At 41.7% G+C, this 26,327-nt stretch overlaps 1 protein-coding gene across 6 annotated transcripts; it reads left to right on the top strand.

The window, feature by feature from the left end:
• The first annotated feature begins 5,623 nt into the window (after nt 1-5,623).
• On the top strand, nt 5,624-9,605 carry LOC121992485. 6 transcript variants are annotated; one of them, XM_042546903.1, is made up of 7 exons: nt 5,624-5,818; nt 7,591-7,706; nt 8,570-8,626; nt 8,707-8,751; nt 8,832-8,885; nt 8,956-9,030; nt 9,162-9,605. In XM_042546903.1, the coding sequence occupies exons 4-7, from the start codon at nt 8,743-8,745 to the stop codon at nt 9,354-9,356; spliced, it is 333 nt and encodes a 110-aa protein (XP_042402837.1). In that variant the 5' UTR covers nt 5,624-5,818; nt 7,591-7,706; nt 8,570-8,626; nt 8,707-8,742; the 3' UTR covers nt 9,357-9,605. The 6 variants fall into 6 exon arrangements, with proteins under 6 accessions (XP_042402837.1, XP_042402839.1, XP_042402838.1 ...); XM_042546905.1 differs by having other exon boundaries at nt 7,799-8,626; XM_042546904.1 differs by lacking the exon at nt 7,591-7,706.
• The last annotated feature ends 16,722 nt before the right edge of the window (nt 9,606-26,327 follow it).

The raw sequence follows: 26,327 nt of genomic DNA, 5'->3' as shown, positions 1-26,327 counted from the left end.
TCGAGCAACCTCTATCTTCACTATCTCCACGTAGCACTTGCCCGCTACTAGTTGATCACCTTTGACCTCCCTCACTTGATCATTCTGGCAGAAGGTTGAAACGATCGCTTGGAATTTATTTAGGGTCGGTCGACCCAAAATGACATTGTAGGCAGAAGGCTCCTCCCCTAAGGATATGACCAACTTTATTTGGTCGAGCGGCTAGACCTCATTACTCGTGAGTTCGTACAGAGGAGTTGCCATAGGCTGAAGCTCACTTGGGTCCATTTGCAATTAGTCAAATGCTTACTTGAAGATAACTGAGCCGCCTATATCAATAAAAGTGTGAGAGATATTGTAATTGGCTATAACAACCTTAATTATTAATACATCATCGTGGGGTATTTTCACTCTAGATCTCTGGGGCCGAAGTTGATTTCAGGCCCGACCACCCACTTTGCACTATATCCGACTTCATGAATGACTAGACGCCGAGTGTGTGACTTCCTCACTCGGTTGGAATCACCATCAGTTGGTCCTTTAGTTATCATGTTGATATTACCCCGAGCGGCATTACTGCGGTTTTCTTTTTACTGTGCGGAAGGTTGTTCTTGTTGAACTTGGGCGGGCACTTGGGTTTGCTCAGCTTGGAGCTGTAGGGTTCCTTGCTATGGCTCAGTCGCCCAGTACTCAATCTTGAACGAGCTATTTTACCGTGTATATAGTCGCCGGGTTGGGGCTGGTGAATGCCGATGATATCAAGGGTTGTCATTTCGTTGATTCTGCAGAGTGTAATAATCCTGCGTATTATGAGTAGCTGTCCAATGATATGTGCACCACTTTCATGGAGCTTCCTGAGGGACCTCCACATTTTGCACTACTTGAGGCCGCAATTCTTGATGACAGTATTGATGACTTGCCCGAGGTCCTTTGGGTGGAGGGGCAGGTAATGCCAGACGCTCTATGATTGGAGCAGGAGCTGGTGTAGTGTCCTTCTTTCGGGTCGCCTAGACTTCTACAATATTGATGAATTCAGTTGCCCATTCAATTAGCAGGTCAAAGTTGGTTGGAGGTTTTCTAACCAAATCTCCGATGAAATCATTATTAGTGTGTCCATGAGAAAAGACACTCACTAAAATCTCTACCAAATCTCTGTGGTGGCTGTAGGAACATCCATAGCCACCTGATTAAACCTCTTGATATAGGATCGGATGGTCTCTTTGGGCCCCTATTTGAGTAAGAAAAGGCTCCGAGGGGTTTTGTGATAGCACCGGTTGTTGTAGAAGTGGTGAAGAAATACCTTGCGGAAGTCCTTGAAACGGTGAATAGAGTTATCTGACAACCGTTTGAACCATCGTTAGGCTACTCTGCCGAATGTGGTGAGGAACATTCGGCATTTAACGTTGTCCACAAATTGTTGAAGGAGGGCAGCGTTCTCAAACTTGCGGAGAGGGTCTTCCGGGTCGGTTGTTCCCGAATACTCTCCTATGTTCAGATTCTGATAATGTTTTGGCAATGGATTGTCCAACACCTGTTGAGAGAATGGGGTGACGATTCGCTCAGGGGAGCTATCGCTGGCTACGACTTTTCCTTTGCGCTTATCCCACACAGGTGCTTCTCTAAAAGATTCCTGGAGTGCTCTTCCTTGGCCCAACTGTTCCAGCGGTGTGCGGAAAAGTGCTCGGGGGCACCGCGTTGGTGAGAGAGGTGCAGGAAGCAAGCGAGCAGAGCCTTCCTCTTGAGTCCTATTTTTCTTTGATGGGTTGTTACGTTGCCGGATTTGGTGGTGGTAGCGTACTACTAGTGTTGACTTGCTGTTATTGTTGAAGTAATTTTTATGCTCGGCCGTTGATGAACAAATCCAGATCTTCTTATGTTAAGATAACGGTAGCGAGTTTTCCAACCTCCTCCATTTCGTAGCTTCAGATTCAGGCGAAGATTTCCACATATGGTGTCAAATTTGATCTTGTCTGAAGGCTGAGGAGATGATGCACTGGCTCAGGTGGATGGTTTGTTGATGAATAGTTGACTCTGATCTGGGATGAAGCTCCTCAATGATCCTGTGCACTACCAGACGATCTAACGAAGCGTTAGTGACCAAAGACCAGGAAAGGGGTCCCTGGCAAGACCCTCCGATGCTCAAATCAGTACAATTCCTTGCAAATGGAAGAAGAACAGTAATGGATGTGTGAATGAAGGTCTTAAATGAGAAAATTGCGTACCTTGCTAATGGAGAGGACCCCACCTTTTTATACCACCTCTCACGATCTCCATGACCATGAGGTGGCTTTATGCGTCAGAGTTTGTTAGGTAGTTCCTCGAAGAGCTTCCAAGGAATTTTTTTGTACTCGTAGATGTATCTCTTTTATCGTTTATAACTAAACCTTTTCTGAAGTCATTAGAGGCAGATGTCGTTATAGATGAATCACCAATGAGAAACCAGATTTACTCCAGAGGAGCTTCCAAAGGAATATTCCCCAACAATTATGTCAGGCTGTTAAAATGTTGTTGATTGTCTGTCTGCTGAATATATCTCGACCGGTTCGTAAGGTCGACCATATTACTTGACATTGTATTCTGTCATAGTATCTCGGCCGGTCCATAAGGCCGACCACATTGCTTGCTATTGTATTAATCTGCTTTCTCATATGTTGAGTACTACAAAGATTTGTTCAGAGACTAATATAGTGGCCACAGTATGTCAAAACTTCATTCAAGAAGTCATATGATAAATTATATATATTAGAGCTTTATTTTAGAGATAATGTGACATTAGGTAACTTAAACTTGGTAGATCCGTGCTCAACTGAGTGGATATATAGAGTTTCCTAAGGATGCGTGTCTTTAAACTCGTCCGATCTTTTGCCCAGTCAAGCCCGCCCGGTCTTTACCAGACTGGGCGTACATAGACAACTTTATGTTCGATCGGCCTTCATCCGGACGATCTTATACTAAGACTTTTATGAGGCCAAGTGTCTTTAAGTCTGCCCGATTTTTACCTGACCGTGCGTATACAGATAACCTTGTGTTCTATCGGCTTTCATCTGGTTGATCTTATACTAAGACTTCTATGAGGTAAAGTATCTTTAAGCCTGTCCGAGCTTTACTCGGCCGAGCATACATGGAGCGCCTTATGTTCGATCGACCTCTATCCAATCAGTTTTGTAAAATACCGAAAATAGGCGAATATTAATAAGGGAATTTTCCGGGATTTTTGGAGATTTTTCGGGAATTTTTCGAACCTCGTACGGACGAGTTAACGGGGATAAAAATGGAGTCCGAGAAAACCTGTTTAAGCTACCCTGTTTTAATGAGGAAAAATTTTATTTTCTTTTCCTTTTTCTTTTCTTTTTCTTTTTCTTTATTTTCTCTCCTCACCCGCCCGATTCTTTCCCCAAACCTCCGCCCCTTTTCCTCACTGATCTATGCCCTACGGCGCCGCCGTCGCCCAACCGGCGCCGCAAACCCACTGCCACCCTCTCCTCTGCCGACGCCGACGACGCCACTGCCGCTGCCCTCTCCGGCCACTCTTTCCGTGTGCCCTAGAGCCACCGTTGGCCGAGTCGCCCATTGCCGATCTCTTCCCCCTGCGCCCGATCCGCCGACATCCGAGCCCTAGCCCTGGCCGATCCCTCTTCCTCCTCCCTCACGACACCTCTGCCGTAGATCGGCGCCGCACGGAGCAGCCCCGACCCCTCTCCCCTCCAGCGACGCCAACCTCTTCGCTGTGCCCTAGCACCGGCAGCCGACTTCACCGTGCCCTGGCACTGTCGATGGATTCTTGATCACCTCCGACCAGTGGGGAGGAAGAAGGTTACGAGTTGGTGAGGAAGTGGTGATCTTTGGTGATTTTGGGATTCGACAGTCCATTTCTGCCACCCGGGTCCAGCAGCCACGAACTTGGCAGAGGATCAGTGATCTTCACCTTTGATTTTCTTTCCTGTTGTGTTTCTTTGCTGTGTATGTTCTTCCTCCTGGTTGTGGATCAAGGGTACGAGATTTGGAGAGGAAGAGTCAAGAAGTCTTTGCCGAGAGGTTGTTATTCTTGTCCAGCGACACCTGGTTTCCAACAGCAACCCTTCCATCCAGCACAGCTGTGATTTGAGGTAAGGATTATATGTATTTAAATATTGGTTGTAGATCATGTTCGAATTGGAGGATTTGGTTAGATGATCATGTGAATTTAGGTAAGGAACATGATTATGGTACATATTGATTTAGCTAGGAATTGGTACATACATAATTGCTTATGTGTTGGAATTGGTAAGGTGTGGTGAATTGTGAAGGGGATGTGGATCTATTGGATTGATTCACTATGATTTAATCCTAATAGGTTTAGGATTTGGTCATTTTGATTTAATGATATAATTAATTGTAAAATGTGTTGTTACAGGATTGTGATTCGAGACGGGCGTCTCGACATCAGATTGGTTCGATTCAATCTATATCGGAGGCGGGTACCTCTTGACTTATCTTTTTATGATATTGTCTTTGGATATGCATAGTATTTTATAACTACAAGCAATGAACATGTCTGTCTTTGGTATGTTGATATCCATAGCATGTTAGGTTTATCGCCTGTGACGTAACCGTGCTTATATCATGTGATTTATTGCCATGAGTACTGTATTACCATGAGTATCTTAGTTTCTAGAATAAGTGACATACCATGTTTTACTGAGGTTAGGACTAGGTTCTGAACTTTTGGTTTTAGTCATGTGTATCGAGATTATCTGATACTTAGGTTTTTATGCCATGACTGGCTTGTGTACCTCTATTTGTATATCACATATGATTCGTGTACCTAGACTTTGATTCTTTGATCTGTGTATATTGTTGGTACATATGTTATGGAAGGGAGATATGTTTAGGATCTAGGTTATACCGTAGAGGACCTGTATACCCTAGATCTATGGATTTGACTCACTGATATTGTGGTTCCCATATTATATATATGGATATGGTTATGTTGATCAGTTTATGACTATGCTTAGAGTCATGCATCATGATTGCATGCTGCGCGATTGTCGGCTTCACTATGGTTGAGCCCATCGCCAGTTACATGTACTGCACACACCACCCATGGATTAGTTGTATATCTGGCTGGTGTGTGGCGGTTCTGCTGTTTGGCTCCGTTGGTCAGGTGACTCAGCGTGGTAGCCGTGATCGATTCTGCTCTGTTTAGCTCGTGACATTTAGTGTAGCGTAATGGCCGTGACAGTGGACTCTGTTTAGCTCCGTTGGTCGGCTCGTGACCGTCTCAACCTCCCGTCGTTGTGTCGGAGTTGAGGCGTTGAGCTCCCCATTTATGATTTGGGGTCGCAGGACAGGCTCCGACAGCATCCGTCCACTCGGTCACTCATCAGGAGTAGTGACGGCAGAGTGTCCCTACCCACTCGGTCTCACCGTTTGTGTGTGAGATGATTGAGCGTCGGGTGACAGGACGCATCATTAGCATCGTATGCATTGATGCATTTATATTCTTATGATTGTGTTTGTTGCGTTTGGTTCTTTGCATTTTGGTTGGATCGTACTTTGACTGCATCAGGATTATTGACACTTCGGTTTGGCGACCCTTTTATGCGGATAGGAGTTCTGGTGAGTCTGACTTCCTCGATTACCTTTCGGTTTCGATATTCCTATATATGATTAGGAAGGCGTATTCCGTGTTTGTTCTTTATTAGATATACCTTACTATTCATGTCCATTGGTATTCGCTGAGTTGTTGAACTCATCCCCGTTGACACTATCTTTTTCAGGTACCAGGTTATTTATGGTGTCGCTTGGAGCATCCTGTCTGCTGCTCCCCACGTCACATCAGAAGACTTATCGGTTTCACGTATGTTTTGTTTTGTTTTATGTATCAGTTTTGTTAGCTCTGTACTCCGGTTTTATTTTTGGAGTGTTGATGTTGTTATGTGGTAGTATTTGTTGTTGGTTGTGTAAGCCTAGCCGGCTAGCAGTTTTGTGTTTTGGTTTTGGTACAGCCGAGTGGGCTGCTTTATTTTTAACTGCGTGGTTGTGTCAGCCAGAGGCTGAATTTGATATTAACTGCGTGGTGTTTGTTTTCTTTTATTGTTATTATTCCAGCCGCATGTGGCTGAAGTATATAGTGCTTGTAGAAAGTTTCATATTGTCCGCCGTACAGGGGAGATGCTGCCGAAATTTCTTCGGACAGAGACTCCTCCGGGGCGTGACAAGTTTTATGGTAAGGGATTTTCAGAAAGTTTAAACGCTTAGAGCTTGGTCAGATTTTCACTTGATCAAGCTCCCTTACATTCGGCCGGCTACTTAACTAATCAGTTATATTATTTCTTGATTTTCAGAGTAAGACGTTAGGGCCCTTATATCCAATCGGCTTTATGGACAGTCGGCTTTATTCGACTGGGCGTCTATAGACAGCTTGTGTTCGATCTACCTTCATTCGACCGATCTTATACTAAGACTTTTATAAGGCCAAGTGTCTTAAGCCCGCCCGGTCTTTACCTGACCGGGCGTACATAGATAGCCTTATGTTCGATTGACCTTCATCCGGTTGATCTTATACTAAGACTTTTATGAGGCCAAGTGTCTTTAAGCCCGCCCGATTTTTACCTGGCCGGGCGTATACAGATAACCTTGTGTTCTATTGGCCTTTATCCGACCGATCTTATACTAAGACTTTTATGAGGTCAAATATCTTTAAGCCTGTCCAAGCTTTACTCGTCGGGACATACATGGAGAGTCTTATGTTCGATCGACCTCTATCCAGTTTTATGGTAAGGGGTTTTCAGAAAGTTTAAACGCTTAGAGCTTGGTCAGATTTTCACCTGGTCAAGCTCCCTTACATTCGGCCGGCTACTTGACTAATCAGGTATATTATTTCCTGATTCAGAGTAAGACGTTAGAGTCCTTATATCCGACCGGCTTTATGGTCAGTTGGCTTTATTCGAGCGTCCTACTTTGTAACCACTCGGTTATGACCCTAAAGTTTTATCATGGGGCGATCGACAGAGTCATATGAGAAGTGCTCCCTCATTCTGATTTTGATCCCCACCTTACCTAACTTTGACCACCACGTTATTAGATCCGTTTGTCATAATCCGTATCAATCTAATTGCACTTACCTAGCATCTAATTAGGTTGTGAACATAAATGGTGCTTTAAGATTCATGCAAGAATTCACTTTAAGATTCATGCGTAAACATAGTGGGTACCCTTCAAGGCAAGTCTAACTCCTTTTTAAGAAAAATCTGTGGATATGTTTGTCTCCTAATTAAATTTTGATATTTATTAAGTTTTTCTGACGCACGATATGATTTTACATAGGATTTGCAGATTAAGCAGAAGTATCTTGTAACTTACTGTTGGATGACATGAGAATGAATATTGATGTTGCAATTAAAAAGTTAGTAAAGGGCCTTTAAATATAAGCCCTTTGTTATGTTAGATTGAAAATTAGACATCTTATTCCACTCATTTACACTCATGTAATTCACTCAATCTATTTTTTTTCAAGGAACTTTTATCAGATTTTGATAGTAACTAATGAGCGTTTCTACTTCTGCTGTTCTCTAATTTTTAACTGTTAAAAAGATTTTTCTCAGTGTATCTAAGATGTCATTGTCACAGTTCTCAGAAAATTTTACAATCTTGTTGTTCCACTACGACGGTCGCACAAGTGAATGGGACGAATTTGAATGGTCCAAGAAGGCTATTCATGTCAGTGCCATAAAACAGACTAAATGGTGTGTGGATCCTGATTCCATTTCTCAGAACTTGCTCTTTGTTTGATAATCCAGCAGTTAACAATTCTTATCCTCCTAATTGATACTTAAAGGTGGTTCGCAAAACGATTTTTGCATCATGACATTGTTGCTCCATACGAGTACATATTCATTTAGGATGAAGATCTGGATCTTACTCATCTTGCTGGAGAACTGTACTTGTTCATGCCTACATTCAAACCCTCAGAAACTGTGTATAGTGCAGGTATGTTACGTTGGTAAAAAAGCATGGGCTGGAGATCTCCCAACCTGATGCTATGCCAGGTAATAGAAGTTTGGTATGGCGAATGACAATAAGGCAAACAGGAGGTGAAGTCCATAAATGAGTTTCAAGTTGGCTTATCTGTTTAGCTTCTGGTTTTCTTTAATTTGATTGCATGAACAACCAAAGGTTTCGTTAACTGGATTGGCAACGATGTCAGTCATCACTGTCCATTCCATGGTGTTCCACTGTGACACTGTCTAGTCGATACGGTCGTCCAAAGTTTTTTCTTCCATTAACCATGATTTTCAACCATTGGACCCTAAGTAGCATGAATTTCTACCTTTTTAAACGATAGAAAAGAATACTTAGCTAGGAAGCCTTGCATTTTCAGAATCAACCTACGAGACAAACTGTGCATGTCGAGCCAAAGTTCAGATGAGAAAAACAAAATTGTGTAGTTCGCCTAGACATTCAACATCAAAATTTAAGCTGAGTAGTTGTATCTGTTCTTTCTTTCTTAACTCATTACTAAGACTAAATGTGTTTTTCTTGCAGTTTCTGTTCTTTATCTTCAAGTAAATTTTTAATAACTTAAGTATATGCTATTCGGATTAAACAGAGAAACAAAGGAGGCACATGGCAGATGCTCCGATCCTCATCTTCCTCCGTGTGCTGCGTATGTACCTTTCTTTCTGTACCATCTCTTTGCGAATCACACCTTAGTTTCATCAGCAACACTTTTTACTTCTGATACAGTTTCATTGAGATGGCACCTGGCATTGCATATGGCACATGATTCAGGTATGCTTGTTTACTTCATGTTCCTTACTGTGTCGATTCTGCATCTTCGAACAGATCCAAAGTTGTCACCATTGCTGCAGAATGACTTGGTTGATGGATGGGGTCTCGACTTCTCACTCAGAAGATGTGTGGAGGTACTTGTGGCAGTTTGTTGCTTCTCCAATTTTTAAAGTAGTTTTGATGATTTCTGTTTACTGATTAAAGGAGGGTCATGAGAGAATGGGACTGGTGGATTCTCAATGCATCATTCATCGAGAAGTTCCTTCACTGAAAAATCAGGTTGGAGATTTTTTTTGAATCTTTAATGAAGTTGGACTTGGTTCTTGTGGCAGTTCTTGATGAATCTTTTGTTCATCATGAAGCAATTCCTCATTTGTGATGATTCTTTCTAACATTTTATTGCCTGATAGGTGCTCGCTCGATGTAAAGCTGAGCCAGAACAGATGGTAGCTCGGGTATTGCCGCGCCCCCATTTGGTCGGTATGGTCCACACAATCTACTCAGCGTGCCTCGGTCTGCTCTTCTGGTCCCACTCGATCTACCCTGTCTGGTTCGCCAAGTATGCCGGAGCTGCTCTGCCAGTCAAGTTCAGTTGGTTCACCTAACCCATCAAGTTCACTTCGCCTAACCAATCCACCTAGTTAGTCTTGCCCACCTGATTCATCAAATTAGTTCGGTCTATTTGGTTCTACAGGCCCATCAAGCCCACTTGGGTGAACCAAATTCCTAGATTTGCGCAATTGATTGGGTTTGCCCAACTGATTAAGCACGACCGGTCCATCGAGCCCAACTTGTGTAAGGAATCTAACACTATATTTTATTTTTAATATATCCATGATATTGTTTTTACACCATCTATCTTTCAACTCTTTAAATAGCACTCGGATGTATATTGTTCCATATATGTATGCGTGTCGAAAATGCATTTGAAATATCATTTTTAAATGATTTGATGGCATCCCAGGTATAGTTTTATTGTACCTACAGATAAAGTAGGATTTACCATATAATTTGATAGTATTTATAATAAAATTTAGGGGGAAAAAAAATCATAGGAATACCTTTCATTTTCCGAATTATTAAAGTAGCGACATATTTTATTATTTTTATTATTTATAAAAAAAGGCATCCCATCTTTTTGTACATTGATACCTTCTAACTATGCATGCATCTAACACGCATAATATTATCTTTTTTCCATCTTAATCCTGTCACGTTGTCAGAGTTACGTTCTGGTAGTTATTACAACTATAATAATTGTAATACTAAGAAGGACGTAACTACTACAACTACCTAGTTATAAATCATTGACTGCTACAAGTGCAATCCATGCATAAGAGGAATTATGAATTGAATATTTTTAATTTAGGGAGGAGTGACAATTATATGGATAAGTTGCTTGTTCGAAAAGTCTAAAGTCTAAACTCATATATCCTTAAACAAACTAGCTGATGAATTTTTGTTGTGTATAGTACATGTTCATGCAATCCACTGAATAATTGAATAGTTATGATATATTGTTATTTAATTTGATGAGATAATTAAGAAATCAATTCTATATTTGGGATATTTCTTTCATATTATACGAGTAAAGAGGGAAAATATTAAAAGAGAAACTCATATGTTCTAAGTAATTTAGTAATTAATTGAATAATTATGATATATTAAATTCATCATTATAAGTTACAGTAGTTATGAAATCATAATTATTACAATACAATTTTGCTACTCAATTGTAGCAACTATAATTTTATAGCCACTATAACACAGTTTGTTGCTCAATTTTAGTAATTATGGTTTTGTAGGTGCTACAATGTAATTAGATTTAAGCGGAAAAATAGACGGAAGTACTCATGCATCACGTCGGAGGGCATCGGTGTCATTGTATAGGGGATGAAGCGTCCTTTTAATAAAAAATTAAAGTGAGACACTATTTCGACGATTCCAAAAAAATAGGGGTGTTTCTATGATTTTTCCATAGTTTTATTGTACTTACTGATAAAATAAGATTTGCAATATAATTTGATAGTATTTATAATAAAATTATAGTATATATAACACAATTTAGTAGCATACCTACAATATCATTGCATAGTAATCACAATATAATTTTAATAATAGACAAAAGTACAGTTTAATAGCACTTGTAATATATTTTAAGATGATTTAATTTGATAGTATCTATAATATAATTTAATTGTGCTAATAGTATGATTTAATAGTATGTGATAAGTTAATAATTACACCATCAGCTATGAACTCGAGGGTTGCTTGCGAGCCTATTGATCTCCTAACGCAAACTCTGGCTGTGAGCTTGCAAGCTTGTCGATCATCTCGCAGTGAGTTCATAGCTTATTTGTGAGCCCATCGGTCCCATAGACATGAGCTTGCAACCTATTCGTGAGCCAACCATGCATGAACTAGCCATTTGATATATGTGAAAGGAAAAGAGATGAAGAGAAAATATGTTTCATTGTGAATGAGATTTTAGTCTTACATAAGAAGTTTTAAAGTATATTGGTTGATTTATATTAATTTACAAGCATTATAGTTATGAACAAATATACGAGGAGAGGTTCTCTCTCACGTGTGGGTACACAGGAGGTGCAAATATAGGGCTTGAATTTGCACTGAACTAAGTTGTCTCGTGTGTGAACACGACGTGTGCGTGTTGAATGTCGGACTTGTCACGCCCCGGGGGAGTCCTTGTCCGAAGAAATTTTGACAACACCTCCCCTGTAAGGCTGACAATCTGAATCATTTCTATATGCACAATATACATCAGCCACAGACGGCTGGAATATACACACAACCACGCAGTTATATGATACAGCCTACTCGGCTGATACAATAAAAACATAACCACGCAGTTATATGTAAAGCAGCCCACTCGGCTGTACCAAAACACAACGGAAAATGACAGAAACCAAATACAAATCAAACACAAAACTGCTAGCCGGCTAGGCTTACACAACCAACAATAATACAAAATACCACATAACAACTTCAAAACTCCAGAAACAAAACCGGAGCACAAACTAAACACACTGACACATAAAACAAACAAAACATAAATGAAACCGATAGATCTTCTGAGGTGACGTGGGGACCAGCAGACATGATACTCCAAGCGACATCATAACCAACCTGGTACCTGAAAAAAATAGTGTCCACGGGGGTGAATTCAACAACTCAGCGAATATCAATAGACATGCCTAATAAGATATATCTAACAACAATAAACATGGAATACAGTTTCCTAATCATATATAGGAAATATGCAAAACTGAAAGATAACTGAGTAAACTGTACTCATCAGGAACTCCTATCCAGAACAAAAGGGTCGTCAAACCAGATACACAATATGCCTCCTGTATGCATGTCAAACAAATGCATCCACCAAAATGCAATATATAAGTGCAGCAAACACAAGCAAATAAATGCAATAAATGCATATGATGCCAATGACATGGTCACCCCTGACGCCAGTCAGTCATCTAACACACAATGGTGAGACTGAGTGGGTATGGTTGTGACAACCGTGCACTCTGACGTCACTGCTCCTGATGAGTGACCGAATGGATGAGATGCTGTCGGATTACACACATACTCTTACCCCAAATCATAAATGGGGGAGCGCAATGCTCTCATCTCCCGGTAGACCATGATGGGGAGGGATCCCTGACGTGCTACCACGCTGCATCACACTACCCATGAGCGGACCAACGAAGCACCGAACAGAGCAAAACTGACGTGCTACCACGCTGCGTCACGCTACCCATGAGCGGACCAACGGAGCACCGAATAGTGATGAAACTGGCGATATGCTCTACAATAATGGAGCAGACTATCACGTAGCATGCAATATACGAATGGTGCATGACCATATCCTGAATCAATCCATATATATATATATAAATGTGTACCTTAGTACCAGTAAGTCGAATCCACAGATCTAGGGTATACAGGTCCTCTATGAGTCCGGAACATGTGTACCCTAGTACCTAGGTCCGGAACATATCCACCTCCATAAAATATGTACCAACATTGAATATGGATCAAAACAAAAGGGTCTAGGTATACAGATCAGATATGATATAAAAATATAGGTACACACGCTAGATAATAAAAATCCAGAATCTAGTCCTACATCAGTAGAGCATGGTATGTCACTTATTCTAGGAATTAAGGTAACCATGGCAATAATCACGAGGCATAAACATGGATACATAACAAACGACAAAAACAGAACATGCTATGGGTATCAAACCGTGACATACCAAAGGCAAACATGATCATTGCTTGTAGCTATAAAATACTATGCATATCCAAATGACAATATCATAAAAGATAAGTCAAGAGGTACCCGCCTCCAATAGGAAGGTCCAAATCCAGTCAAATCCAACGTCGAGATGCTCGTCTCGAATCAGAGTCCTGTGATATCAAACATACATTTTTATTTAGCTACAAATTAAATGAATAGCTAAATAGAAATCCTTAAGAACAATTTAGGGAAAAATCCTAAACCATAAATCCCGACCTTCCTAAATTAAATCCAACGATTAACTTGGGTTAATTGCCTTTAACCCTAATCATAACATTAGATTAAAAATCTAAAGCTAATCAAATCTACCAATTTCCAACAACTTTAAATCTCCTATCAGCAGTATCAATAATGGAGACAACACACACAAGACCGAGACCACACAAGGAAATTTCAAATAGCTTTAATCTCCTATAACAGAATCAAATTATGGAACAACGCACACACTACACGATTTAAATTCCAAAGCAAATCACCAATCGGTAGTTCTAACAGACATTTGAACAAACAGGTATCATGCAGCTTTTGAAGCATCCATATTCCGGAAGAAAACGAACCTCTGCGACCAGGAGATGCTGCTAGGTCTTCGGTTGGCAACTCAGAGAAGGAGACGGCTGAGTAGAGAGGCTAGGGCACTGCTGGAAAGAGGGTTCGGTTGCCAACAGAGGAGAGGCGGCACAGTGAGGAGCGGCGCTGCTCCGGGCGACACCGGCGGCTAGCTAGGGCACGAGCACAAAGGAGGGGTCGGCGATCGGCTGGCGTCGTTACTCGGCGAGGCGGCGGAACAAGGTGGCGCCGTCGGGTGGAGGACGAAGAGGAGAAGAATCGGGCTGAAGAAAAGAAATAGAAGGGAAGGAGAAGAACCGCCGCGTGCGCGGGCGGTTAGGGCAGGGAGATCGCTCGGGTGAGGGCACGGCGTCGCGGGAGAAAGGAAAACGGAGAGAAAAGGAAATAAAGAAAAGAAAGAAAAAAAACAAAAATAAAAAGGAAAAGAAAACTTTTCCTCGTTTAAATGGGATAACCCAAACAGGCTTTCCCGACCCCCGTTTTTATCCCCGTTAACTCGTCTATACGAGCTCCGAAAAATTCTCGAAAAATTTCCAAAAATTTTAGAAAATTCCCTTATCATTATTCATCATTTTTTCCCTGGTATTTTACATTCTCCCCCACTAATAAAAATTTAGTCCCCAAATTTCGTTATCTACCATCACCAAGTACTAGCAAAAGCTAAACAGTATATATGCTGAACGGTAATAACTCACATACCTCATGTGAAAAGATGGGGGTATCGAGCTCGGATCATATCCTCGAGCTCCCAGGTAGCCTCCTCGTCCGAATGATACTATCATCCGACTTTAACCAGCCGGATAGTCTTGTTCCGTAACTGACGCTCTTTCCGGTCCAGAATCCATACCGGAACCTCATCATAAGTGACGTCAGGCTGAATAGGAACTAAGATATCTGTCAGCACATGTGTCGCATGTAGAGAACTCCAAGGGTCTGCGTCTCCGATCAGCATAACCCTTGTGGCGGTCCTGCGACTCTGACATCCTCGGTCTGATAGTACAGACCAACTCTGCCTCATACTGAGCTCTATGAGGTCCTAATAATTGGGTCTCCCCAACCTCATCCCAGAGGATGGGTGTTCGACAAGGCCTACCATACAACGCTTCAAACGGTGGCATCTAAATAGCCAAATGCAATCGTTGTTGTAGGCGAACTCTACCAATGACAAATGGTCCTCCCAACTGCCTCCAAAATCCAATACACAAGACCTCAGTAAGTCCTCTAGAGTCCGAATGGTCCGTTCTAACTGTCCATCTGTCTGCGGATGGAAAGTTGTACCGAAACAGAGCTGCGTGCCCAAGGCCTGCAGCAGACTTTGTAAAAAACGAGACGTGAACCATGGTTCTCTGTCCGAAATAATAGTCAACGGGACACCATGTAATTCGATGATCTCTCGGCAATACAGATCTGCCAATCGATCCAGGAAATCAGTCTTCCGGATTGCTAACGAGTGCGCGGATTTGGTTAATCGATCAATGATTACCCAAATCGCGTCATGGCCTCGTCGTGTCCTCGGCAAACCTACCACAAAGTCCATGGTAATATGTTCTCATTTCCACTCAGGAATAGGGATCCACTAAAATAATCCGGCAGGTATCTGGTGCTCTGCCTTCACCTGCTGACAGACAAGACCTCTCTCTACAAATTACGCGATGTCTTTCTTCATACCGTTCCACTAATAGGAACGCCTCAAATCTCGATACATGCGGTCCCGCCTGGGTGGACCACAAATCGAGAGCGATGAGCCTCCTGAAGTAGTTCCTGTAAGACCGGATGAGACTGAGGTACGTATAATCTGCCTCGGAAGTATAAAATACCCTCCTCGTCTCGTGTGAACTCGGTCTGCTGCCCGGAAGCTATTTGGCTGCCTATAAATTGCAAATGTTGATCACCAGCCTAGCCTCTCGGATCCTCGTCCTGATCGATGACTGAGCAACCATGGTAACCAGAATACCCTACTCTGTTTGTCCTTACCCCTCAAGGCCCAACTCGGAGAAACCTTGAATCAAGTCTGTGACCACAACTCGGTGGCAAGCTAAAGTCCCTCTGGACTTCCTGCTAAGTGTATCGGCAACCACATTAGCTCTCCCCGGGTGATAGCTAATGGTACAATCATAATCTTTCAGGAACTCCATCCATCTCCTCTGTCGGAGATTAAGTTCCTTCTAAGTAAACAGATATTTGAGACTCTTATGGTCAGTGAGAATCTCAAATGTAACGCCACATAAATAATGTCGCCAAATCTTCATGGAAAAAATAATGGCGACTAGCTCCAGATCATGTACAGGGTAGTTATTCTCATGCTCCTTCAACCGACGAGAAGCATAGGAGACTACTCTATCGTGCTGCATCAGAACATCGCTCAAACCCTGAATAAATGCGTCGGTGTAGAGGACATATCCGTCCTCTCCAGAAGGTAAAACCAAAATCGGAGCCGACACTAGTCTACGCTTCAGCTCCTAGAAGTTGGTCTTGCAATCCTCAGTCCAAGTGAATTTCACGCCTTTCCTGGTCAGGCGTGTAAGTAGCATAGCAATCCGTGAGAAACCCTCAACGTATCTCCGAAAATATCGAGCCAAACAAAGGAAGTTGCGAGCCTCTTCTATAGACTCCGTCTACTCCCAACGGTAACAACCTTGATCTCCTGTGGAACCACGGTATACTCCTACTGGTCACCATGTGTCCCAAAAATCTCACAGAAGATAATCCCAAAATGCACTACTGAACTTCGCATATAGATGTTCCCATCAAAGCATCTCTAGCAATATGCAAAATGGTGTGCGTGACTCACCGCGGATCCGAAATAGATCACAACATCATCAACAAAGACAATGGAAACCGATCCAAATATTCTCGGAATACCAAAATCATCAAGTCTCTGAAAACATCTAAGGCTCTGCAAGCCCTAATGGTAAAACCAAGATACATAATGTCCGTATCACAGACATTCCTAACCATAAGATCCCTGACAATAAATCTGAAATATAATCACCAACAATATAAATCACCAAAGAATAGATCCACCAGTGTGAGAGCAACGCTCCATCACAGAAAACACCACATATGTGGGAGCAACGCTCTACCACAAGAAATCCTCAATATGTAGGAATAATCCGTAACATGTATCTGAAATAAATATGGAAGCAATGCTCCGCTACAAGCAATCCGCAATATGTGGGAGCAACACTCTACCACAACAAACAATAATATGTGGGAGCTACGCTCCACCACAAACGATCCATAATCCTGTGGGAGCAACGCTCCACCACAAACAATATATAAGTGCCCAAGGCACCTAACTATCTAGCTAGAGACTGCACGAGATCTCTCTACCACAGATCACTGTGGATAGCCTAGGGTATAACAACCTAGTAAGTAAATCAAATCCATAGTCAACTCTATCATCATCCTAGTGGGTCGGTCACCCACTAATAAGAGAATTAGTTGACAAGGTAATACAACATATAACATAATGTAGACATTCCACATTCTACATTCAACATAGATAAAATCATCATGATGTTACCAACCAAACACCTGGCACACATGCACACACATCATATGTATGATTGACATAATCCTCCAATTAGTACACACCAAACATACTCACAACAAAGGTATAAATCATCGTGATACCTCCAACAATGCATACCGAACCCATGTGCATATATCAACATAGGTATAATCAACAATACACCTCAAACAACACTCACATGACATATATACACCTATGCTAAAAATATAATCAACGTAATACTTCCAACAAATCATAATCGACACGAGTATACACTCAGAACAATCACATAATAAACAAGATACCTAAAATTTTACACCGAACACATCTACACATATCACAACTCAGATTAAATCGATAAGATACCTCCAATAAAACACTCAAACACATGTGCATATTTCACAACATAGATTTAATCGACAAAATACCTCCAATAAACCAATCAGATCACTTGGTATAATCTACTAGAAACCCACAATAATCATAACTAGGAAAGTATACACTCACTACATGCAATTTTGCCCGTCCATCAAAATACTCCTACAACACATAACAATCATATGTACCCACCACATAGATATGCATAATCAGCATATTTAATCCAATCAACCTTGCATTCTGAAACGGCAGGGTCACCTTCTAAGTTATCCAACTAGGTACATACAGTCAAAAATTAAAGTCCACAAGGAATAGGATACATCGATCCTCTATAGACTTACCGAAATCGACAATGGTATACGGTCAATTCAGTCTTTTCCACGTCAGTACGAATCATATACTCAAATGTGCTCTAGATACCTAACTAATCACAAATAATCCAAAGATTCGAACATCTAAAAATAGAGTATGTCAATCCCCTACTGATCGGACCAACCAAAACAAATGAATCGGTCATTGACTATTTAAATTTAACGAATGTACACAAATCCTCCGCAAGCAACTAAGGTAAATCGATCTACGACTACCCAAGTCGACAAGCGTAAATCAGTCTTCCACTGACCAATCTAACAAGAGTAAATCAGTTATCTACTGATATAATTAATTAAGATAAAAATGGTAAACTACTGGCTAGGTCAACATGAAGATATAGATACTATCCACTACCCAGCTAATACTAGCAGAGGCTGGTATGTGCCTCAATCTGCTAATCAACTAGTAGTAACAGAAGCTAAAACTACTGGTGATATGATATGAAAAATTACTGGAGACTATAATCCTTGATCTCTATTAAGGTCTACCATAATCAGTGATTTACCTAACACATAAAATATATGCTATATCAGCTAGTCAGGTACTAATAAAGAATGATAATACATGTCATAAACTGTAATATTCAACAGTACATATACTAACAGAAAGGTAGGATAACCTATACCAACATACCTCCTATAGCTTGGAGAAGTCCTGCCGATGCCAGGTCCCAAAATATGAAAAGTCACATCAAGAAAACTAAAACACGAAATCCAAAACACGGAATATAAAACTCGTACCGTGCTCTGATACCAAATAAATTGGTATCAGATAAATCTCAAAAATCCTGAACACATAGCAAGTATCGTATACCTGCTCTGATACCACTAAATTGTCACGTCCCGGGGGAGTCCCTGTCCGAAGAAATTTCGGCAGCACCTCCCCTGTACGACTGACAATCTGAATCATTTCTACATGCACAATATACATCAGCCACAGGCGGCTGGAATATACACACAACCACGCAGTTATATGATACAACCTACTCGGCTGATACAATAAAAATACAACCACACAGTTATATGTAAAGCAGCTCACTCGGCTGTACCAAAACCAAAACACAATGGAAAATGACAAAAACCAAATACAAATCAAACACAAAACTGCTAGCCAGCTAGGCTTACACAACCAACAATAATACAAAATACCACATAACAACTTCAAAACTCTAGAAACAAAACCGGAGCACAAACTAAACACACTGACACATAAAACAAAAAAAACATAAATGAAACCGATAGATCTTCTGAGGTGACGTGGGGACCAGCAGACATGATACTCCAAGCGACATCATAACCAACCTGGTACCTGAAAAAAATAGTGTCCACGGGGGTGAGTTCAATAACTCAGCGAATACCAATAGACATGCCTAGTAAGATATATCTAACAGTAATAAACATGGAATATAGTTTCCTAATTATATATAGGAAATATGCAAAACTGAAAGATAACTGAGGAAGCTGTACTCACCAGGAACTCCTATCCAGAACAAAAGGGTTGTCAAACCAGATACACAATATGCCTCCTGTATGCATGTCAAACAAATGCATCCACCAAAATGCAGCATATAAGTACAGCAAACACAAGCAAATAAATGCAATAAATGCATATGATGCCAATGACATGGTCACCCTTGACGCCAGTCAGTCATCTCACACACAATGGTGAGACTGAGTGGGTAGGGTTGTGACAACCGTGCACTCTGACGTCACTTCTCCTGATGAGTGACCGAATGGACGGGATGCTGTCGGAGTACACACATACTCCTACCCCAAATCATAAATGGGGGAGCGCAATGCTCTCATCTCCCGGTACACCATGACGGGGAGGGATCCCTGATGTGCTACCACGCTGCATCACACTACCCATGAGCGGACCAACGGAGCACCGAACAGAGCAAAACTGACGTGCTACCACGCTGCATCACGCTACCCATGAGCGGACAAACGGAGCACCGAATAGTGATGAAACTAGCGATATGCTCTACAATAATGGAGCAGACTATCACGCAGCATGCAATATGCGAATGGTGCATGACCATATCCTGAACCAATCCATATATATATATATATAAATGTGTACCCTAGTACCAGTAAGTCGAATCCACAGATCTAGGGTATACACGTCCTCTATGGTATAACAACCTAGGTCCGGAACATATCCACCTCCATAAAATATGTACCAACAATGTATATGGATCAAAACAAAAGGGTCTAGGTATACAGATCAGATATGATATAAAAATATAGGTACACATGCCAGATAATAAAAATCTAGAATCTAGTCCTACATCAGTAGAGCATGGTATGTCACTTACTCTAGAAATTAAGGTAACCATGGCAATAATCATGAGGCATAAACATGGATAAATAACAAATGACAAAAACAGAACATGCTATGGGTATCAAACTGTGACATACCAAAGGGAAACATGATCATTGCTTGTAGCTATAAAATACTATGCATATCCAAATGACAATATCATAAAAGATAAGTCAAGAGGTACCCGCCTCCAATAGGAAGGTCCAAATCCAGTCAAATCCAACGTCGAGATGCTTATCTCGAATCAGAGTCCTGTGATATCAAACATACATTTTTATTTAGCTACAAATTAAATGAATAGCTAAATAGAAATCCTTAAGAATAATTTAGGGAAAAACCCTAAACCATAAATCTCGACCTTCCTAAATTAAATCCAACGATTAACTTGGGTTAATTGCCTTTAACCCTAATCATAACATTAGATTAAAAATCTAAAGCTAATCCAATCTACCAATTTCCAACAGCTTTAAATCTCCTATCAGCAGTATCAATAATGGAGACAACACACACAAGACCGAGACCACACAAGGAAATTTCAAATAGCTTTAATCTCCTATAACAGAATCAAATTATGGAACAACGCACACACTGCACGATTTAAATTCCAAAGCAAATCACCAATCGATAGTTCTAATAGACATTTGAACAAACAGGTATCATGCAGCTTTTGAAGCATCCATATTTCGGAAGAAAACGAACCTCCGCGACCAGGAGATGCTGCTAGGTCTTCGGTTGGCAACTCAGAGAAGGAGATGGCTGAGTAGAGAGGCTAGGGCACTGCTGGAAAGAGGGTTCGGTTGCCAACAGAGGAGAGGCGGCACAGTGAGGAGCGGCGCTGCTCCGGGCGACACCGGCGGCTAGCTAGGGCACGAGCACAAAGGAGGGGCCGACGATCGGCTGGCGTCGCTGGGTTGGCTTCGTGGGGGAAGAAGGCTCAGCCGGTGCTCGTGTGGTGTAGTCAGAAAAGAAGGGAGATCGGCGCGCGGCTCGGCGAGGTGGCGGAGCAAGGTGGCGCCGTCGGGTGGAGGACGAAGAGGAGAAGAATCGGGCTGAAGAAAAGAAATAGAAGGGAAGGAGAAGAACCGCCGTGTGCGCGGGCGGTTAGGGCAGGGAGATCGCTCCGGTGAGGGCACAGCGTCGCGGGAGAAAGGAAAACGGAGAGAAAAGGAAATAAAGAAAAGAAAGAAAAAAAACAAAAATAAAAAGGAAAAGAAAACTTTTCCTCGTTTAAATGGGATAACCCAAACAGGCTTTCCTGGCTCCCATTTTTATCCGCGTTAACTCGTCCATACGCGCTTCGAAAAATTTCTGAAAAATTTCCAAAATTTCTGGAAAATTCCCTTATCATTATTCATCATTTTTCCCCCCGGCATTTTACATTAAAAATAAAGAAAATTATCCGAGATTCGAACCTGCAACCTCCGGCCGAACCAAGCCTTAAGCAAATCCGGCTAACCAAGTGGTCAAGCAGGAGGTTCTCTCTCACGTGTGGGTACACAAGAGGTGCAAATATAGGGCTTGAATTTTCAATGAACCAAGTTGTCTCGTGTGTGAACACGACTTGTGCGTGTTGAATGTCGGACTAGTCGGGCAAAATTTGCCTAAGCGAATGAATTAATATTTTACCACCTGAATATTTTTGCTTGTTGCTCAAATGTAATAGATACATTAATCGATGATTAATGAAGAATATGTAACCTCCAAACGTTTGAGCTGGATGGGTTAATGGGTAGTAAATGAATTTAATTCGGTAATTGAATACTTCAAGGGTAGTGAGAGAGTAGCAAAGATTTTTCGTCCACGATCGTTCCCCTCAAATCTTCTCTTCATTGTGCATTTCTGCTAGGAGGTTTACCCATGATAATAATCAGATATTTTCTCAGTTTGTTATGAACAACTAGTACTTGGTTGTATATGTGGTTTCTACCTTTGTAACTTGAGAAATGGACGCCCATGATAACATCAAAGCACAATCAGAAAAGGACGAATCTGTTTTAAGGAAACTGCGTTGAGTATAGGCCTTGGCATCTCCCTCGGCAATCGACTCCTTACTTAGTGACTGCTTCCTGACTGAGGTGGAGCACTCAGAGTCTTTGCTTCCTGACTGAAGCACTCGGTGTCTGTTGGACCCTATGGTAGTTTTGATGTGATCAACCAAGTTGATTAGTTTCTGCTGTGTTTGATCCCTGTGTCTGAGTGTGCAGGAGCTTAGGAGCACAGGAAGTCGAGCGGAAGACGCAACTAGCGAGAAGGACGGCACGGGAAAGGAGTTGACGGGCTCGGTGCGTCCGATGGACGAGAGAGCTGCGGAAGAGTACTCCGGTGGGCGTGAAGAGCGTGCGCGGCGTTCGAGGGACGTTAAGCCGGGACGGAAGGCTGCTCGAGGAGAAGGCCGGGAATTGGGTTCGGGTGAGCTCTATTCCGGTTGGCCGCAATCACCCAAAAGAACGGAGCTTCGGAAGCCAAAGCGAAGAAGAAAAGGAGTCAAAAGAAGTTGGAAATTACTGTAGTAGAAAGTTACTGTAGCAGAAGTTACTGTAGCTTGAAGGCGCCTTAAACAAGCTTGAAGGCGCCCTTGAAGGCGCCTTGAGCAGGCCAGTTTGACCGTTTGCACTGCGGATAAAGTTTTATCCGCAGATCGAGTTGGAGGCGCCTTGAACCCTGTTGGAGGCGCCTTGGACTCTCGGGATAAGATTTCCAGGGCCTATATAAAGGCCCCTGGAGCTAGGAATTAGAGAACAACTCAAGCATTCAATCTGTAGTGTTTCCTAGCAATAGTTCTGAGCTTTTGAAAGTGTAAAAGGCTTCTCCGCCTTCAGCAAAGGAGAGTTTCTTTTAGTGCGCTTCTACTGCCCTGGATTAACAACCTCCTTGGTTGTAACCGGGTTAATTCTTCTGTGTCTTTCTTTTACTGTTTTATTATTTTGTTAACTATTGCACTAACTGAGTTGAAAGTATGAGGAGGGTATAGTTACTTTTTGTTTTCAGCAATTCACCCCCTCTTGCCGGCCTCCGTTGCACCATCAAGTGGTATCAGAGCTTGATCGCCTCAGAAGGACTAACCGCCGACTGAAGCACTACGATCAAGACAATGGACGGCGCGAACATCCATCCCCCGAAGTTCGACGGAGATTTCGCTACATGGAAGCGAAAAATGGAGGTATTCTTCAAAACCGAGTTCGATATCTTACTAACAATGAAATACGGTTTTTCAGCTCCTAAAGACAAAGAAGAGTTCCAATGGACGAAGAAGGAGCAGGCGGATTTTGTGGCGAACGGAAAAGCTGAGTTTCACTTGCTCAGCGTTCTTCCGCCCCAAGAGGTAAGTCGGATCGGAAGCTACGACTCCGCAAAAGACCTCTGGGAGAAATTCCTAGAGCTCCACGAAGGCACCTCGGAAGCAAAGCTAGCGAGGCGCGACATTCTTCGAACACAACTAACGAATCTCCGAATGAACACCGGCGAGAAGGTAGCGCAACTCCAAGCACGGATCAAGGAGCTGATAACGCAACTGACGAATCTCGGCGAAACGGTAACGAACTGAGACTCCATCCGATACGCGCTCAACGCCTTCCCGAGGACTCTGGAATGGGCGTCCTTAGTAGATGCTTACTACATCTCTAAGGACCTTGAGGTAAGTACCTTAGAAAGTTTGTTTTCTACCTTTGAACTTCACGAGTCTCGGATTGCAGAGCCTAAAGAAGTAGTGAAGTCAAACCTTGACGTCGCCCTACAAGCAAGGAGGGACGATCCCGATTCCGAAGCTTCGATCGACGAATCCGGAGCGGCTTTACTGGTAAGACGGTTTAATAAATTTGTAAATTCTAACAAATTTAGATTGCAGTCGAAAAAGCTCCAGTGAAAGAAAAGGGTGGTTCGTTGCTACAATTGTAACGAAAAAGGACATATCAAAGATGGCTGTCCAAAACTGAAGAGCAAAAGTAAGGAAAGGAGCAAGAAGCCCACTCGACCCAAACACAATCTAAAGGCCACGTGGGATGATTCGTCATCCTCCGACTCCGAAGTCGAAGAATTCTCGGGACTAGCACTGATGGCCAACCATCAGCTAGAAGAAACATCCAGCTCAGAAATGAGCATAGATGAAGGGGGAGGAACATCAGAAGGAGAAAGCAATGATGAAGGGGGAGCATCACAAGATGAGGTAAGTAAGGTACGTTCCCTAAACTCTAAACAATCTTTTGAGTTTATTAAAGCTTTGTCTAAAGAATTAGATCAATTAGAAAAAGAAAATGAAAATTTAAAATCTGAAAATAAAAATCTAAAATTAGAAATTGAGAAGTTAAGAAATAATACATGTTTAAATAGATTTCCAAATTCAAAAATTAAAGTTTATGGAAAATTGAACTGGTACATTAGAAACCATCAGGGTCAACTTAGAAGAATATCCAAAAATTATGTACCCCCTAAGTATCTGAATAACCTTGTAGGTAGGAACCTCTATTGGGTTCCAAAATCTGTGCTTAATTAATTTTTCAAAAATTAAAAGCTTACAATGAGAAAATTAAACATTGAAATTCTTTATGGAAGCTTTGTCTAAGGAAGTGGTTGTTGCTCCAATAACCAAGAAGGCCTAGTGTCTCGCCACGACCTGGAAGCTAAAATATTGAAAGAAAATGTTTAATTAACTTTCTGAAAACGTATTAAACAAAAATTAAATAATGCTTTAAAAGTTTATCAAATATATGTTAAAATAAACAAAAAATCCTTAGAATTTTTTTAAAAATTCTAACTTAATTTTTTGGGTTAGAAATTTTCTTCTAGAAAATTCTAAAAGTTCATTCACTTGAGTTAGAAATTTTTTTTGGGAACATTTGAATATTTACTTAGGATTTTTTATACTTAGAAATTTTTTTTGAAAATTTATTTTAACTTAGCAATTTTTTTTTTCAAAAATTCATTTTTAACTTAGAAAATTTTCAAAAAAACTTCAATCTTACTTGAATATTCTTAAGACTCCATTTTTGCTGTGATCAAAGGGGGAGAGAAAAGTACAAGTTTAGGGGGAGTTAGAGAAAACTTAAAATTTATTTTTTTTTAAAAAAGTGTTGCAATTTTACTAATTGCAAAAATTATTCTTAACTTGTTAGTTTAGTAATATTTCTTTAAAATTACCGTTTTTGTCTATTTTTAACCCTAACTTGAACTTGGGTTGATGCACATCAAAAAGGGGGAGATTGTTGGACCCCGTGGTAGTTTTGATGTGATCAACCAAGTTGGTTAGGTCCTGCTGTGTTTGATCCTATGTCGAGTGTGCGGGAGCTTAGGAGCACGGGAAGTCGAGCGAAGGCAGCTGGCGAGAAGAAGACACGGAGGGGGCCGACGGGCTCGGTGCGTCCGATGGATGAGAGGCTGCGGAAGAGTACTCGGTGGGCGTGAAGGCGTCTTGGCGTTCGAGGGCGTTAAGTCGGGACGGGCTCGAGGAGAAGGGGAATTGAGTTGGGTGAGCCCTATTCGGTTGGCGCAATCACCCAAAAAGACTTGAGCCAAAGTGAAGAAGAAAGGAGTCAAAAGAAGTTGAAATTACTATAGCAGAAGTTACTGTAGCATGAAGGCGCCTTAAACAAGCTTGAAGGCGCCCTTGAAGGCGCCTTCAAGCCTGGTCAATTTGACCGTTTGCGCTGCGGATAAAGTTTTATCCGCAGATTGAGTTGGAGGCGCCTTGGACTCTCGGGATAAGATTTCCAGGGCCTATATAAAGGCCCCTGGAGCTAGGAATTAGAGAACAACTCAAGCATTCAATCTGTAGTGTTTCCTAGCAATAGTTCTGAGCTTTTGAAAGTGTAAAAGGCTTCTCCGCCTTCAGCAAAGGAGAGTTTCTTTTAGTGCGCTTCTACTGCCCTGGATTAACAACCTCCTTGGTTGTAACCAGGTTAATTCTTCTGTGTCTTTCTTTTACTATTTTTATTATTTTGTTAACTATTGCACTAACTGAGTTGAAAGTACGAGGAGGGTATAGTTACTTTTTGTTTTCAGCAATTCACCCCCTCTTGCCGGCCTCTGCTGCACCAACAGTGTCTTCACTCTGCGACCTGCTTGCGAGATGTGTATTTTGACTCAATGAGGTCCTTCCCGACTCGA

The sequence above is a fragment of the Zingiber officinale genome, chromosome 6B, assembly GCF_018446385.1.
Source record: "Zingiber officinale cultivar Zhangliang chromosome 6B, Zo_v1.1, whole genome shotgun sequence".
Taxonomy (NCBI): domain Eukaryota; kingdom Viridiplantae; phylum Streptophyta; class Magnoliopsida; order Zingiberales; family Zingiberaceae; genus Zingiber; species Zingiber officinale.
The sequence above is the reverse complement of the archived record's forward strand: the minus strand, read 5'-3'. Positions and strand labels throughout refer to the sequence as shown.